The 17,747-nt window shown below is 37.4% G+C and overlaps 1 protein-coding gene across 1 annotated transcript; it reads right to left on the bottom strand.

Moving 5' to 3' along the window:
• Positions 1-1,267: 1,267 nt before the first annotated feature.
• On the bottom strand, positions 1,268-17,627 carry MAP9 (microtubule associated protein 9; the record flags this gene model as incomplete). Its single annotated transcript, XM_029085741.1, has 11 exons — positions 1,268-1,390; positions 7,147-7,279; positions 8,036-8,181; positions 8,629-8,790; positions 9,401-9,490; positions 10,641-10,794; positions 11,297-11,355; positions 12,189-12,442; positions 15,455-15,775; positions 16,744-16,840; positions 17,445-17,627. Coding segments are annotated over 11 exons (1,722 nt in total), but the record flags the coding sequence as incomplete, so codon positions are not given.
• Positions 17,628-17,747: the final 120 nt, after the last annotated feature.

Here is a 17,747-nt window from a genome sequence, read left to right as displayed (position 1 = left end):
ACATGAAATGCAGAATTAATGAGTATCTCAGTGATTGATGAACAGCACAGGACTCGAGTGAAAAAGGCAAGCCTTCTTCTCAAATGCTCCTTTGACTCCCCAAGGAGGCTGTCAGTCTAAACAGGAGCGATATTCTCATTTGAGAAAATATATCTATAATTTAAAGACTAGGGTTTTTTACTTCTTGGTTAGTGAGATTTTTTTAATTTTTTTTTTTTTTTTTAAGAACACACATCTGAGGAGAAAATCTGATCTGGAGTGATTATTAAAATTCAAATAAAATACCATTGTAAGGAACAGCTTGAGTTTAGACAGTAGACAAACAAGAGATCTGAAGGTCTCTAAAGACACATAGTCTTGTCATTGTTTCCAAAATAGTGAGGCAAATAGCCACAAAACCAGAAGAAATTTTAATAATCTACTACAGCAACTAGCTCATTAGCAATGATGAAAACATGTTTGGGAAAGATTTACTTGATGTAAAAACAACCACAGAAGCCTTTAAATTAAGTTCCAAAAAAAAAAAAAAAATTTCAGTGTCTAAGGTTGCCTCATAAGAGTACCACTGTTCTGCCCTTGCAGTTTTTATGTACATTTTTGTGTAAACTGCAAAACATGCCTCCAAAACTGCTGTTTCCTGTAGGAAGCAGGAAATCTATGGAATATAAATGAAGATCTGAAATGGAATTAACAGCTACAGTCTTACTTAGTCCAGGATCATTTTACCTTATATGGATTCCAGTTTAATTCTTTTGCATCATCACATGGCTGACTGGATTTGGCCCAATGGAATCCTGTTTCTCCTTGATGTAGGTTTAATTTAAAAGCTATTTTTATTATTTCATAACGTAACATAATCTAAGAATTATATTATGTTCTCTGTAGGTTGTCTCTTCATGAATGACATCCCTCTACCATACTGTTTAGCCTTTTGTCTTTCTGTCACCACAGGAGAGCCAACATCTCCTTGCCCATCATCCTTCCCACTCCTTCACAAAGCATTTCTTCCAGACTTTTTTTTTAAAAAAAGGGAACAAAGTAACACAAGATTTAGCAAAATTAAGTTAAATGTGGAATTAAAACTTAGTACATTTTCTAAAGCAATGGAAAGGGACAACTGAACTATTTAAACTGCAGAGATGAAATAAATCAAAAAGAAAGGATGCATAATCTCTGATGGATTCAGTGAAAATCAGCTTTTGAAATAATGACTAGCCATTGTCAGAACTTTGTAGATCATCTTTCCTCACAGAAGGAAATAGATTGCTCAGTAATTCCTTGAATATGTGACTTTGCCAGGTGGACTCCAGGGAGAAGGTGCTTCATCCCCATGGACAGCCTGCAATTTCTTTTGCCTCTTCACAAGCTGTTCTCTCCTCTCTTTCTTCTCCTAAGAATAAAAAGATGTGTCAAAAAAAAAAACCAAAACAAAACAGCCAAAACCCAAACTCCACCCAACACCAACAGAAAAGTAACAATTATTGTTATATCTTTCTTGTGTAAAATGAAAAGTTAGCAGGCAATGGAGATTTGCCTTTTGGAGCTTAGTGAATCCCTTTTAGGGATTCAGTCACACACATGGCACAAGGCAACGCACAAGGCTGCACATTTACGTAATTTATGACTAAGGTGACTGTCTCAAGGATGGGCTGGTTTTGTGCATTATCTAAAGAAAAAGCCCAGCAGAAGGCCTAGTGGATTAGGTACTGTATTTGTCTTGTGTATAATTAGTCTCATCTTAATTACTTCTTTTCTTTAAGAGGATATCGAAATCTCAATGCTAAATATGTTGTTCTCATTACATGAGAATATTGATGAATCTTTATAACTTTCTGTACTTATTAAATTACACTTGCCATGTACTAGAATAAACTGGGAATTAAACAATTTAATTATAAACAAATATCCATCTAACATAATATAAAAACTGCAAGGTTCTGATGATATTTTCTATTGTTTCAAACAGCAATGAGCAATTAGGATGACGAAGGATAAGCAAGATACTTGCAATATTCTTTTTGTGCCTGATTAACTAATGATCTTCAAGAAATCTGTCATTCAAAAAATAATTTGAAATTATTTATAATTATTTTTGAATTTTTATATTGTTCTTTTCCATATAAAATAAGCATTCTTTGCAAAGATGACTGCCATTTCACCACTGCGAGGACCAGCATCTAAGGCTGCATGTGCATTAGCAATTGAGTACACTGGAGGGTCCTTTATAGGTGCCAATTTTCTCTGCATGTGGTGCATGGTTGAGCAAACCACTTACGGACCTTGTTTTCCTCTTGGTGGAACCAAGGTTGACATTATGGACCAGAGCATCACGTACAGTGTGTCACTTGACAGGTGGATAAAAGGTCCTTGAGCAGCTGCCTTTCTGGCACATGAACAGTGCATTAATTCCTAGGACCAACAACTGGCATACACATCATTGGTAGTAACGATGCAACGTGGGTATCACCACGTTGGCTTAAAACCATCATCAGTTGTGCCAAATCCAACCAAGGTCCTTCCCTCTTTTGCAGCCTATCAGCCAGTATTTTGAAGCACCACAGAAGTTTCCTATTTTAACATGTATGAACTGCACTGCACTGGCAACCCATGAGGGACACTGTGTATCCACAAACTCCCAAGTTCCTAGCAGTGTTTGCCTGTTACTTGCAAGTGAGAAACAGCGAGGTGACTGTGGCTGAGACAGAAGACTGGTAAATGGGGGTAGAAGTGTTACTGTAAAAAGGGGAGCTTGAGTGGAAGCTTTCTCTGGTTTTGCACGTATGCAGCAGCCAAACTGTACTAATGCTAGCCACCCATGTGATATGAACAAAAACTTTAAAAGGCCTATTATGCACTGAAACATCAACTGTATCAATATGATTTTAATCTCTGCCCTTTAGGTTTTTGTCAACATAAATATGAAGATCCAATTCAGTCAGGAATGTCTGGTCTGGCTAAATAAACACACAATTATTTAATGTTGTTACTAGTAAAGCTGATTAAAAGCAAGGCAAGGTTTACATGGAGAAGTAATGCCCTTTACTAAAACAAGTGATACAAAAGTTCAACAGAGTCTAATAAAAAATATTATCTCTCTATACAAACTGTATTTTTCTGGATTATATGGAGTAATTGAGACAAAGTGGGGGTGTAGCACTGTAAGATTCTGACCCTTCTCTGTCAGCCTTCTTTCTACTTCTGTAGAGATCTTCCTCGTATGAACACAACTGGTGGCTTTGGGTCTTTAGAACAAGTTCAAAACAGGAACTCTTAAAGGGAACTCATTAGTACCCTAAGGGGAAAGGAGTCTGCATTATCAGTGATATTTTTCAAAAAAGATTACAAGATACGTGCAAGCAGTACAGACGAGCTTGGGAAGAATGTGCTCTGAAATGGAACACACCCATGACTCCTGTTCCTGTTCTGGAGTATTTGCACATATCCAGCCAATTTATTTTTAGAAAAATTTAATCATATTCTACAAGTCTCAGAATCTGAATCTGTATTTGACATTCAAAGACACACCAGGACAGGTAATTGAAAACTCATTAAAAATGTAACAGCATTGGTAATTATTTGAGAAATCACAAGTTACAAAGAAATGTGCATATTTTATGTTTATAAAGCAGCCTTCACTGAATACATGTTGCACAACAGACTCATGTATGAAAAACTCAAACCAAAGATAAAGCAAACACCCATCCATGAAGAGAATTAAAAGTTGCTTTGGATTTTTAAATCATGTCTCAGTTTTGAATGTTTGGGTTTGAAGATCCAGTTTTCATGAATGGATCCCAGTACCAAGGAAAGAGTCTTGAGTTAATTTAACTGTTTTTTAAAAGATTGTATTTGTCATGAAGACTTACTGGCTTCTTCCCTGCCTTCAACACACACAAAGCTTTTTATGTTCTACTGCTAACCACAGTTCACATTCTCACAAGACATAACTGATATAAATCTTCCCTAAAATAATAAAAAAGATGTTATTTGCACAAATTGGAGAAGAGTAACAGAAATACAAAAGATTAAGACAGTAACTGTAGCTTGTCACAGACTAGATCAACTCAACTGTATGGCTTGATTTCTTTGTGGAAGTTTCCCTCTCAGTAGCCTAGTACGATGAGTACACTTTTCATGTACAAAATTCTGGGAAGATCACATTCTTGAGCATATGACTGCCACATAATAACTGAATTTTAGATGGTACCAAAGCTTTACAACATTTAAGAGGAATAACAATAACAGCCTCATTTCTAACATATTGCAAAGCCAGGAGATTAAAATTCCAATATAGAAAGTATTTTCAGATATATCTTATTAAACCACATGAAATGAATAAACCACGTCAGCTGTTTCTAATCCAGAAAAGCAACAAATCCATGAGACTCATCCAGTACATCATCTCCTGATGTTTTTAAACAGCTTTAGAATGACAGAAATAGGTGTTGAGCATGCTCAACTTCAAGGTAAAATTTCAAACTTCTTCTAGGGCAGTTAACCTTACTGTGTTGATCTCTGAGAATTATTTGACAGCAGCCTTACTTCTCATCAAGTCATACTAGGTTAATGTTTAGCACATAAAATGGAGAACATAACACATCTAGGATACTTGCTTTTATCTACAGAAAACAGGTATCAAGATTCCTATCTCAAAAATAATGTAAATTAAACGGATATGTTGTTATAAACTTCATGATTCTTTTCCATGTTCTAGTCAACAGAATAGATGCATGTCAATGACAAGTGTCAGACACTGGTAGTATGTATTAAATAAAAACCAATCATTTATCAAGCATAGCATCTAGAATGGCTCGAAGAGTAGCAAGAGGCAAATACTATGAAAAAAACCAAAAAAATCAGAAGCTTAAATTTCCTGAGCAATTCTAAAGTATCTCAGCTCAAGATTATCCTTTTTATGTTAGCATTTTACAAGTGTTAATAGCCTTTTTCAGGGCATTTATTTTCATGTAATCTTCTCTATGCACTTATGTTATCAAACATTCACACAATGACCTCTCAAATATAAGTAACAGAATTTCCATTAACATAAAAGCAGATTGTTTCTTCTATTTTAGAAGAATTACCAGGAGATTTTTATGTCTGTTTTCCCCATGCAGTATGGTCAACACCTGTTTCAGGAAAGATGAGGATGAATTTGCACATTTATTTCTGTTGAATGTTAATGAAAACATATTAGAATACTTCCCACTATACTACTCTTATTACTTCCCTTCAAACAAAAATCCTCTTATTTGAAATAATACACTTAAAAGATTTCCACAATTCTGCTCTCTCAGACTTGATGCCTGTTTATTTACCTATACGCAGATAACATCTTAGTTCCCTTGATAATACATCGACAACTTCACAGGCATTTCTCTCCTGCAGTTCACTGAAGGTGTCTATTTTCTCTATTACTATTAAAAGCAGGATAATGTTCTGGCCAAACACAATGGCAGAGCCACTGCCCGATATGCTTTCTCATATAAAGGTAAGTTAGCTGCAAAAAGCAATGCTATTTCAGAAAGTAAAAAGGCGAAGACTGGGCATGAGACACATCAGTCAGCATTTGCACACAGACATTGCAAATTAAATCATTTCAGAAGTACCTCTGCCAAGTACCTATCACATCCTCCAACACCTGCCTATTTTTTCAGCTGCTCCTCTCATGTAGGCACATGTATATCCGTTTAGATCTGGTCCTTCCTCCAGCTGCTAAAATTTATGTTAATAATCCCACTGAAGCGAAATGATGACCTCAGGAATTTACACACAGTTGGAACAGGTGAGCCTGTGCTAGGCACAGCATATTTCATTTCCAAAAAAAGGGCTAATTTTTTTACCTTCAAACTGAGTCCAAGATAGCAAGGAAGTGAAACAAGGGAGGTAACATTCATGCTTTGGTACAACTATGGTAATTGAGGACAGTCTCAGTAAATGGAGCATAGCGGGACAGACAGTTAGCTATACTTTCTTCCTTGGGAACCAGGAAGATTGACTAAGCAAGCAATAAGCTAAGACTGGACATTAATAATTTGACAAAACTGAGCTGGAAATCACTTCACGAAGGGGAGCAGAGAAAACACTTCTTACCAATGATTACAGAAATCAGAGGTATTCCAACAGGAGACTAGGTCAAAGCAGATCTTAAAAGACTTAAATCTAAGACTAAAAAGGTTTGGAAATAGAGAAAAGGGAAAACATGCAGGCTCCTGCTGTTTTACATAACTGCATTATTTCTGAGTTAGCCAAGTAAAGGATGATTGTCCTTTCAAAATCTGTCCCACACCCATACATCTCCCTGCCTTAGATCTCATCTATCCACCCCACCCCTGTCCTCCAAAAAAACCAAACCAAAACAAAAAAACCTAAACAACCCAGAAAGACCACTTGAGACTCTGGAAAAGTTCTTTTTTAAGCTACTGACAGTACAAATGAATCCCTGTAAGGACCTTAAGCCAGCTGAGTTGCAAGATCCCATTCTTATAAATGGCAACAGGGATCATATGTTCAGGATGCATGCTGGAAATCAGAAGGAAGAGAGACAACAGAAAAAACACTCTCAAACTAAGAAAATATTGAAAGTCAGTATGATGAAAGAGTAGAGTACTAGATTAGTTTACTGCTTAACAACTGTGACTAAAGTACACTGTTGTAGGAAAAATATAACTGGGAGCATCAGAGTTCCACCTTTTCTAGTAAATGGAAATAATCTCAAGCCTCATTACAAGTGCTTTTATCAATTTTAAGGTATACAAGTCTCCACTTTAAATGCTTTCTTGAATACAATGCACTCTCTGTTGCAGCTGGTGATGCTGCTTGGCTTTGCAGGTGTTGTGCTGTGGTGAGCTGGCCCTTCAGAGATGGTTGCTCCTGACATGGAATGTCAAAAAATGAAGACTAACTACAAAATTCAAAACTCTGACATGTAGATAGGGAGAATATATTTTCCATGTAAGCTAAATACCAAGCCCACCACATTTTCTTATTTTGCTCAAGAATTTTGAGGGACTAGCTATGTAATGCTGCCATCATCTGGCCTCTCTCATAACAGCATGAAAAACCATGAGTATTACAATACAAAAGTGTTCACACTCATTACTACATTAACCTTTTTAGTTCTGACAAAATGCAGAAAAAAAATACCAGCCATCTTTCATATTCCTCCATAGCCTTCTTATTTTTTTCTTCCTTCTCTGCTTGTTGTATTTCTTGCTTTCTTCTCTCTAGGATTTTTTCTGCTTTCTTCTGTTTTACATATTCTTCCTTTTTTTCATTCCTGTATAGTGAGAATGAAGAATAGGAGATCATAATGTAACAGACTAAATGCTGTATGTGTGACTGATTAACTAAACTGAGCCAAAAGAGATAATTCATGCATTTAATAAAGGATCGAGAATATGTATTTAAAATTTTCAAAGTGCATATTTATATATTATATCACCAAGGTATAAATGAACCTACTATTCTATCTACTATGAAATCACCTTTTCTATACTAATTTCTCCCTTATTTTGGTACCATATAAAAATTAACATTCAAAACTTCTGTGGGTAATAGTAACTTGCACACGGTCTGTGAAACTCCTGGCTGGTAAAATTAACAAAGAATTTTTCCAGCAGACACATCTCATTTGCTTCTGAATAAATTTACATTCATACATTGTATTCCACAAACTTTAAGATAAAGATTTACCTTCCTTTCTATGGCTTAGTAATAAAGCATGAGACTAATCATGTAAGACATCATACTGCTTAATGAATCTGACTTCTCAGTTGCACTACCTTTGCCTGGGCTTACTCAGTAGCCTTTTGGGGAGGAAAGCATCTAAGCTACTAAACTGAAAGAACCTCTATAGCTTGTTCTTGTCGCTATACTTGCTCTCCATTGGGACTCAAGAGCCTGATCCCAAGCGTGCCATTGTCTCTCAGTTGTGCACATCAAAGTGCACATCAAGCACTCACAGAAGACCTATTAAATTTACAAGCAAAGATTTGGGAAACAATGATATTCCAAAACTCCAGTGGAATAGTACCATTTTTCAACTGCTGACTTGCTGTCTCTCTTCTTTTCTGCAACCAGTTCCTCTTCTTTCTTCTTCCTGATTCTTTCAGACTGTTTTTGCTTTCTGCTTTGCTCTCTTAAATATTCCGCTTTTCTTTCTTTCCATTTTTCGTATGCCTAAAGAAAACCACAGATTCACTAGAAATCTTATCCCTCATCTTTTTGTCAATACTCCACCTGCTTATTCTATATTATTATTTTTTGCAATTTTTACACATTCAAATTCTGGAATATTCTTTGTAGCATTGCTCAGAAGTGGGTATGGCTACATCTAAAAAGAATAAATCATTTTTCCCAGTAAGTAATAGTTAATTGCCCATGTATTTATATCGAGTTTATTTTATGTTCAGTTAATAGAATCTAAATATCGAAAAATGCCTGGTTTTTGTGCAAATGTAAAAATTATGTACTTCCAACAGAATAGAATCTAATATGAGCTTTCTTCAAAAATTAATCATGTTTAGAAACTAGTTGTTTTTCACCTCTTGCTGGATTAATCAAAATTATTCTCAACAATCTCTTGAACGATGTCCAATACACATTTGTGTACATATTTCACATCACCTTCTGTGCTGCTTCTGTTTTCTCCTCATTCTGTTCTGCTGCTTTCTTTTTCTTAAGTTCCTCAAGATTCTTTTTTTCCTTTAACTTCTTTGCTTCTCTTTCTTTCTTTTTTTTCCAGGCTTCAAAAGATGCAATTGCTTCCTCTCTTTTAACAGCTTCTTTCTAGATTGAAAGAAATGGAAATTGATTTGCAGACAACATTCCAATACTCAAAATTAAATTTGAACTATATAGAGCGGGTTTTTTGTATGCTCATTTTTAACTTAATTTAGTCAAATGAGACAAACTACTCCTGCAAAATATGTGTAGAAGAATATGAAATACATGTTAAATGCTTAGAAGTGAAACACATTACCTACTTAGAAGCCAATCTAAGAATTGTGTATAGTACTATTCAAAATATAGTCTACTGTAGAAAAGCACTTCTTGAGAGAGGAAGTAAACTAATTTTCTAACAGATGAAAAATTAAAACTTAACACCTGAAGGGTTGAGCATACTGAGGTCTTTGTAAACAAGCCTGAAAATTAGCCTAAGCAGCACACTTTTAATATACCTTACTTAAACGTCTAGTGAAACATCAGCCACACATTGTTTACAGCAGCCATAACAAGTGGGATATGCCATTCACTGTTTCAACTCACATCATGCTATTTAAAGAGAACCAGATGCCATAGAATAGCGGAGTGATGTAATTAAGCAGAAAGCACAGATAAGCATATTTCAAAGAATTATAGTTTGTCAACTTCTTTTTAATCAAGAATGTAAACAAACCTTTTCAGTATCGTTCCTTAGATTTTCAGCTTTCTTCTTTTCAGTTCTCTTTAATTCCAGTAGAAAGACCCTTTTCTTTTCCAACCAATTCTGTAAGAATCATCAGAAGACTTTTACACTTTTAAAGTCTTTTTAAGGTATAACTAAAAAAGTGCTGTTAAAACAACCAAATATTATTAGAGCAGCACCAATATAATGAACACCAAAATTACCTTAATTCGTCCATGTGCTACTTAAATAACTACCCCATGCGGAAGACTAAGCTGTGATCACACAAACATTGTGATCAAAAAAGTCTAAGGTTCTAAAATTATAGCTACAAAATACGAAAAAGCTTATGGATCTTTAAAAAAAATGCTTCAAAAACCATTAAAAAATCTAAGCATTAAAAAAATTGAAAAAGAAGAATGGAATAAAGATCCTTATCACTTAGTATACAGGAATATTATTTACATTTACTGTCTTTCTTGCAAATACCTATAATTAAAGAGAACAAAATCCAACTAGGAAGTGTGTGACTTGAGGCATCCATAAAGTGTTATGAGCCATTTGCAGAATCAGGCTTAAATTTTCAGGGTTTAACTATATATTTGGTAGTATGTTTAGAGATACAAGTGTCCTAAATGAAGTCAATTTTACCTTTAAAAAATATGGAGACAATATAAATATGGATTTGAGGTCCTAAACTTTGTTCTAGAACCATAACAAGTATTAAAAACACATACCAATATGAACAGCATCTGTTAATGAAAGTTTTCCTCACATGGATTAGTAGCAAAATCTACTGGAACATACAAACTAATTGTTATGAAATGATACACAGAATCCACATAGATTATGCTTCTGGAGACAATACTAGACTTGTTTTCACTTTTTCTGAATGTCAACTGAATAGAACATATCAGAAAAAGAAACTTTAAATGACACACTTACTTATGTTAAGGAAGAAGTAGAAATAAAAGGAAATATTATATGTGTCTGAAAATAGTCTGACACAATAAATTATGAACCATGGCATGTCCCTCTCATCTAGTTTTTTAGTTCATAATTTGATGAAAAGGCAAGCCAACAGAATAAAAGGATTACTATTATACCTGTAAGCATATGCAAGGAATATATTCAGAAATACTGATTACAAGAAAATAAGAGGTGTTGACCGCTATAACAGGACCTTTAAATGCATAGTTTTGTTTGTTGGTTGTTTTGGGGGGGGTTTATTTGTTTGGTTTTTAAGATCTACCTGGAAAACAGCAGCTCGTAAACTATCTGCTTTGTCAAATTCTGTACTGTTCTGCACGCGTTTATCCTTTAATGTTCCCAGATTGGGAGAAGAAATAGGTGTAGCTGATGGAACAGTTTTCGTCTTTTTCTTTAAGTGCACAGAAGAGAGAGACCTGTAAAAACATTAAGACACAGGTGCATTAATGATCTTTCCAGTTATTGTAGCTGATACCAAGCAGTGTTCCTTTTATCTCAGTGTATACCAAAAGTTACTGTGATTCTGTCTTTACATGCACTTGGCTGGAGATAGGCGGAAAGGAAAGGAGGAGTGACAAAACAAGTCACTACTCAACATATCCAGCTCAAGAAAGCTCCTTACACTTTCATGTGCAAAACAGCTTAAAACCTCTAGACAACATGGACTGGATTAATTGGTGGATCCAACAGTGTACTCCCATGACAGACACTGGCAAAAGACTTGGAGTCTGATCTGATATAACGCTGAGCAAGGGTCATAATAACATGCCACATCTACTACATTGTTTTCCACAGATGGTCAGAGGTTGTCAGCAGTGAAAATAATGCTGACAGAAAATGAGAGTGAAGCAGCATTGTCAGGACACTTATATGCATCTTACACTCTACAGACTGTGATACATAGCATCTTTCTCTTACCTGTCAGATAAAGAAGCTTTTGGGGTTTGTAGAATTCTCTCCTTTGTTTCACTTAGTTTCTAAGAAATACAGACAAAAAGTAAAATTACAGACTCTCTCAAGCAACAGAACTAGATCAGGATAAAACAGACTTTTACAAGCTAACGAGGATGTTGGGAGTTGTACTCGATGATCCATATGGGCCCCTTCCACGTCAAGATATTCTATGATTCTATGATAGAATATGCAAGAAAGACACTCTAATACAGAAAGGATACAGGAGAGTAACCAAAAAAAGTACAAATCAAAAAAGCAAACTTTCAGAATGCCTGTATTTTTTTGGAATGGCACCCAGAAATGTTTCTTTGTATTATGTAAAAATATAGTCTATAGTTTAGAAATACAAAGGAATAAAAAGAAGCCAGCTGGGCAGTGGGCTTCCCTGTTATTATAACAATGCTCTTTTAACTGTTTTTAATATTTAGCTTTAACAATTACATATAGCTACACATTTTCTGTCTTATGATAAAGTATAAAATGCTTTGCAACTTATCCATTATTCAAGTCACACCATGGATTCCATCCTCTGCCAACATACACTGCTCATTCCAATTCAGCTAACCTCACAACAAAGACCTGACATTTTAACTTGGGTAAGGGTATTTCCTTAACACTGGAAAATGCACATTTTAATACCTTTATCTGGTTGAAATGATTTGTGCAAATTCTCTACATCTTCCATGAAACTATACAGAATTTGTAAGAGCCTCAGCTTTGGAAGTCAGAGATAAATTGTCAGCTTTACTAACAGAGTTAGTAAATATTTAAAGTACCAGCAGTAACCTTACAAAACTTTTCACTGTGCTTCTAGGACATTGTTCTAAACAATGGTGAAAACACGCAAAAATAATACCTTGAGAGAGTCCTTCAAAGTGTACTTTGCCTCCCCATGCTCCGACTCATCATTCACTGACACCTCCCATATTGTATCAGTTACTATTTGCCCCTCCACTATTTTCACCATTTCACCTGAACTGTCATCTGTTGACTTCTCTAATTTCTTTGTTTTCTCACATACTGTGGTCATCACTTCTTCTGTCACAGAAGGGGATTTTCTACTATTGTCCTCCAGTTTCAAGTCACTGGTGCTGATCTTCTGATCTTGATCTAATGGGAAAAAAAAGATTGAGAGGACACATTAATAAGAAAGTAAGTGTTTCCAAGTATTGTTATTTCTGTACTGAAAACATCTGTTTATGAATCGTATTACCAAATTTGATATAATATAATGCATTGTCTGTATACTTCTGTGGTAGTTTAACCCACAGGTAGACCATGCAGTCCTGCACTCACTCCCCCCACCCAGTGAGATGGGAAGGGAATCACAACAAAGGGGACACGGGATTAGGATGAGGACAGGGACAGCTCCCTCACCAGTTATGGTCACGGGCAAAACAGATTCGGCTTGGGGAAGAAAAATCAATGTAAGTTGTTACCAACCATCCAAGTAGCACAATGAGACATAACAACCACATCTTAAGACACCTTCCCCCACCCCTCCCTTCTTCCTGGGCTCAAATCACTTTGCTCCTGATTTTTACACCTTCTCCCTGCCAGCAGCACAGGGGACAGGGAAGGGGGGTTGCAGTCAGTTCACTTCTGTCACTCTTCCCGGTATGGAAGTCCAGGCACAACATCTTCCAACACGAGCTTCCCAGGGAGTCACAGACCTCTTTGGGCTCAGGACCCAGCTCCACCATGGGGACATCCACAGGCTGAGGACAGGCCTCTGGGCCAGCGCATCTCCTCAGCCCTGCTCTGGGGGTCCACCCCGGCTCTGGTATCGAGTGACTCTTGGGGTCTCAATTCAGTCACACTTGCCCTTGGGCTTGGCATTTCTGCTCCAGTGTGGAGTCCTCCATGGCCGACACATGGGTGTCTGCTCCATGGGCTGCAGGGACCTCCTTTGCCTTCTCCTACTCCATGCCATTTCCTGTGACAGATTTGCATGGACTAGGACTTAATAAGAAATGCTTCCATGGCAATGTGCAGAATTAGATAAGCACCATTGCGTGGCTTGGTCTTGTTGGTGGCAGGGCAGGGGGAAGAAACCATGAAGACAAGTTTTATTGCTAAACAGGAGGAAGGTGGGGAGCCAGAGGATAGAAATCTGCAAGAAAGGGTTGCATGGTGGTTCTGCTGCCCAGTGACTGCCTTAGGGAGGGAGCAGAGACATCACTGAAGAAACTACAAATACACTGAAAGCCCTCCTCTTTGGCTGCATTTCTCATGATGTCTCCTCCTACCCAGGATTGTTCTGTTCTGCACTGTGCAGAAAGCAGCAGCCTTCCCTTTGTTTCTTCGCTGGTAGATAACCAGACAAACAGAATAGTAAAAAGGTTTTCTTACAGCAGCGCTATATTAGACATATGCTCTCTCCTATATTTATGAAAACTCTGTCTCTCCAATTGCAAATCAGCCCTTAAGTGTAGTTTCAATATATACAAAGATAATGATAAATAGATGGACTATGTAGAGATTATATTAGAAGCTTTAAAACTTTCATTAAACTTTCTGAAAAAGTGTCTGTAACTCTTTATATAGCTGTTTGTATGTGGCCTCACTGTGTTAAGAAAGCTGTGCTAGTATTTAAATCGCTCCTTTAACTGAAAATCATCCCGGGTATTGAGAAATTTGGTCACAGGGGCATCCCAGGAATGGAAAGGAACAGATTCAAGTTTGAGCAGGGTGACCATGCCCATCCAGCACACCTGGCTGCGTAAAGTCTCATCATACAATTAGTGTGAAGTTTAGAGAGTGAAGAGGTCACAACAATATTCCTACAGTTCTTCCACGCAGTAAATCGCAAGAAAAATCAAAGGAGAAGAAAAAGCTGACCAATTTCTGGGTAATCACCTCCTCTGTTGGACAGAGATAAATTTATCTAATATAAGAACATTTACAATGGTTGACCACTGAAGACAAAAGGCTAGCATCACTGTACTACTTAGATTCACATGAAGAAAAGGAGTACTTCAACTTTTTTTCTGACAGTCTAAAACTACACAGGCATACTGGCCATGCAAGAGAGGCATCTCCAGTGCCCAGCTGCATGTTCAAATATCTAGCACTTTGGTGCCATCCTGTGGAAAGAAAAGGAGCTCACATCACGAATCATGCTCTGCCAATTTCAAAGTTGTAATCTTCCATCACAGGTAATGACCAGCCATAAATTCCTCTCCACATCAAACAGGACAAAGGCTTCTCATATTAGGAAGTAGATAAAAAATATGAAGTCTTTTGACATTTTACATTTGTAAAAGCAAATACAGTCAATTAGCAGAATTCCAAGTTCTGCTTTGCATATTAAAAACGAATTAGCTATTCTTATAATGAAACACTGAAGTTTGGGGTTTTTTTACGTGTTTGACTATATATCCAAAGTGGCTCAGTATCTTCAAAGTAAAAGATCATTTGAAATTTTAACTCTGTGATGATGAGAAGTCTGCCATTCATAAATGTTTTGCTTATAGCTCATTTTCTGACATTTTGTTACATTACAGCATCATAATGTCTCAGCATCAGGACTTCAACATTATGTTTACAAACACTGTGGTCCAACTTCACTGGTCCTAGAGAAGGGAAGCCTGTTTAAGGACCTTTCCATTAAAGGGTGCCTGGATGCTGTGGACATTGTGTGAATATGGCTTTCCGTGCTATGCACATACAGAGGAGGCAACTCTGTAGCCCTCCCACACCTTCCACGGACATGCATTGATGGAGAGCTGGACTTCTAAGTACCCAAACAGCTATTTTTCATCTCCTGAAAGGAAAAGGCAGATAGAAACACCAAGCTACCTGCCCCACACTGGTTCAGTTTACCCCCTGGCAGCTGGAGGTTACAAAACACGTAAAAATAGAAAACATGTATTTTCAAAAGAATATTGAATAAATTCCCTACAAGCCAAAGCACCTGATACTTAACACAGAAAATAACCCAAATTACAACACTTCAAAATACTGTAATATGGCTAAGCAAGTAGCAGCAACAACATTCAAACGCTTTCTTTTCACCTGATGCTGAAGCACTTCTTGCCTTGTGCACCCGTGGCTTTGGTATTGGTTTGTTTTCCTCTTGATCTCTTTTTTTATGTAGTTCATGAACAGGCAAATCATTACAGTGGTCGCTTTCACTATTATCACATGGTACTTCTTGAGCAGCTGAAGACTTTTCATTATTTTTTCTGTCATCACTCTCACTTTGACTTTCCAAACCTTCTTCTTCACCATCTTTTCTGTCATCTTGTATGTTTTCACTTTCTAAAAGCTTCTGCTGAAGCTTCTTTTCATGAAAGGATAAAGTCAAGTCATCAGCTGCTTCATTTTCCAAATCTGCTGGGTTTTGTGAAGCATCATCATCTGAGAGAGGACTCTCAACAGCAACTGATTTCTCAGTGCTTTCAGCACCTGAATTATTTTCATTATGTTCTTCCCCAATACCTGAAAATAGCACATCATCAGCATCATTTGAGACAAGTGGGAAAAAATGAGACACAGAAACTGTATCTTTGATACTTTAGAAATATTTTTCATACAACACTCTATTGACTTAAGTCTCCGAGCACTTCTCTTTCTGCACCTTTGATCTCTGCAAAGTCACCAAACTAGGTCCCTATTCTTCCTTTCCTGTCATTTGTTTCCGTGGACCCAGTATGAAGAACATACTTCAGATATTCACTGGTTAATTCTTCCTGTCATGCAATTTAAATCCTTTCTAAAAAAACTATTGTGTCCAGTGTCTTAAAAACTGGAAGCAAGACAACAACAAACTTAGGCAAGTTTGGTTACCAGAATCCATCCTCTCCTTCTATTCTCTTCACTTCTGTCCCATTTGAAATATACTAGAAGATACTCAAAAGAGGCATCTGCTCCAATGCTAGGGGTCACATGCTTAACAAAAATATATTTATCTTCCTATAGCCTGTTGTTTCTAACTTGCTTTATTTCAGAGTTCAAATGCTTGAGGAAGGTGACAAAAGAATGTCATGATAGTTGAGTAACATTTAATACAGAAGGAGCTTTTTTCTAAATCTTGTCAGCAAAGGGAAATTAAAGCATCCCATGAACTTTTAAAAGATGTTTCAAACAATAAAAAACAGGACACAGAGTAAGTCCTTTTAAAAATACCTTATGATATTTTAGATTTGTATTTCCCTTAACATGCAGCACCATATAAGGAAGAAGAGCCATTCAGCACAGGCTGCATCTGGTCTAGCAGGCTGTCACCACCACTGATTTCACTAGGAATCCTGCTCCTAACTTGGAAGAGAAGGACTAAGTGATTTAGAAGTTATTAAAATACAAGACCTTGGAACATTAAATCACACTGACTCACAAAGATTGTCTGTGATCTTGTAATGAGTTAAGAAAGGGAAGAACATGAGGAAAAATACTGAATTGTGTCTTACTGTTTAACGTGCCATCTTCATCACTGTCAAAGTCGTCTGAGTATTCAGCTGTTTGCTCTCTTGCTGCATGCGCAGAAATTGCTTCTTGTAGCTCATCCTGAAAAGGTTGCACAAATAATTTTAATACAGAAGGGAAGATTTGCTTCTTGAAGTTCAGTGCTAATTCCTCCCTCCCACACATATGTAACTAGAACTGCACAACAGAGATTAACCCATTTAACTGAAAACTATTGTGAAGGATATGTAAAATAGTGTTTTCACTCTATAATCATTCCCCCAATTTTTCCATGTTAGAAAAAAACCCTTTCATATATTAATTTATATTTCTTCTTCATAAGAAACGTATCTTGCAGGTCCCTCTTCCATTTTTGGCAATAATGACGTTTCATCACCACATGACACTTTCTCCCCTTCGCGTGTTTTGATCAGCACGAGTACGGAGTACGACAAACAGGTCCGTGCAGCCTCGCCTGATGGGGCAGGTGAGCAGGGAGCACCTCTTGTCTTGCCGCTGCACTGCAAGAACCTGAAGCAGGTGGCAAGTCCAAAACCACGGGGGAACTTCACATAAGCCACTGCTGGTATTTTGGACTCTCCTCTGCAGGACATCACGGACACACCGTGTTTACACGTGCTCTGAAGGCAACCGCCCTTGCTTACAGATTAAAATTACACTATGAAATGCAGCAGCAGCTCCGGACGGGAAGGCCCTGAGGCACAAACCACCGAAGGCCCGAGGGCCGGCTGCCTGACGGGCTCGCATGCGCTCCCCACGGCACCTGCTGCTGGCCACTGCTGGTCCTGTCGCCAGAGCCCTTTCTGCGGGACTCAGCACCAGGGAAGCCGGGCTCCTCACGCCGTAGAGCGACTGTTTCGCAGGTTATCTACAGCGAGCGGTTCCACACAGACCGTGCTTCCCAGCTTTCATTCTGATGGCGAATCGGCTTTTACGTGCGTTGTCTCTGACAACAAATTACTGTATTCGCAGCCGCAGAAACCTGTCT

Source organism: Antrostomus carolinensis, unplaced genomic scaffold (assembly GCF_000700745.2).
Source record: "Antrostomus carolinensis isolate BGI_N321 unplaced genomic scaffold, ASM70074v2 scaffold5387, whole genome shotgun sequence".
Classification (NCBI taxonomy): Eukaryota; Metazoa; Chordata; class Aves; order Caprimulgiformes; family Caprimulgidae; genus Antrostomus; species Antrostomus carolinensis.
Note: the sequence above shows the minus strand (reverse complement) of the source record. Positions and strands in the feature narration are given on the sequence as shown.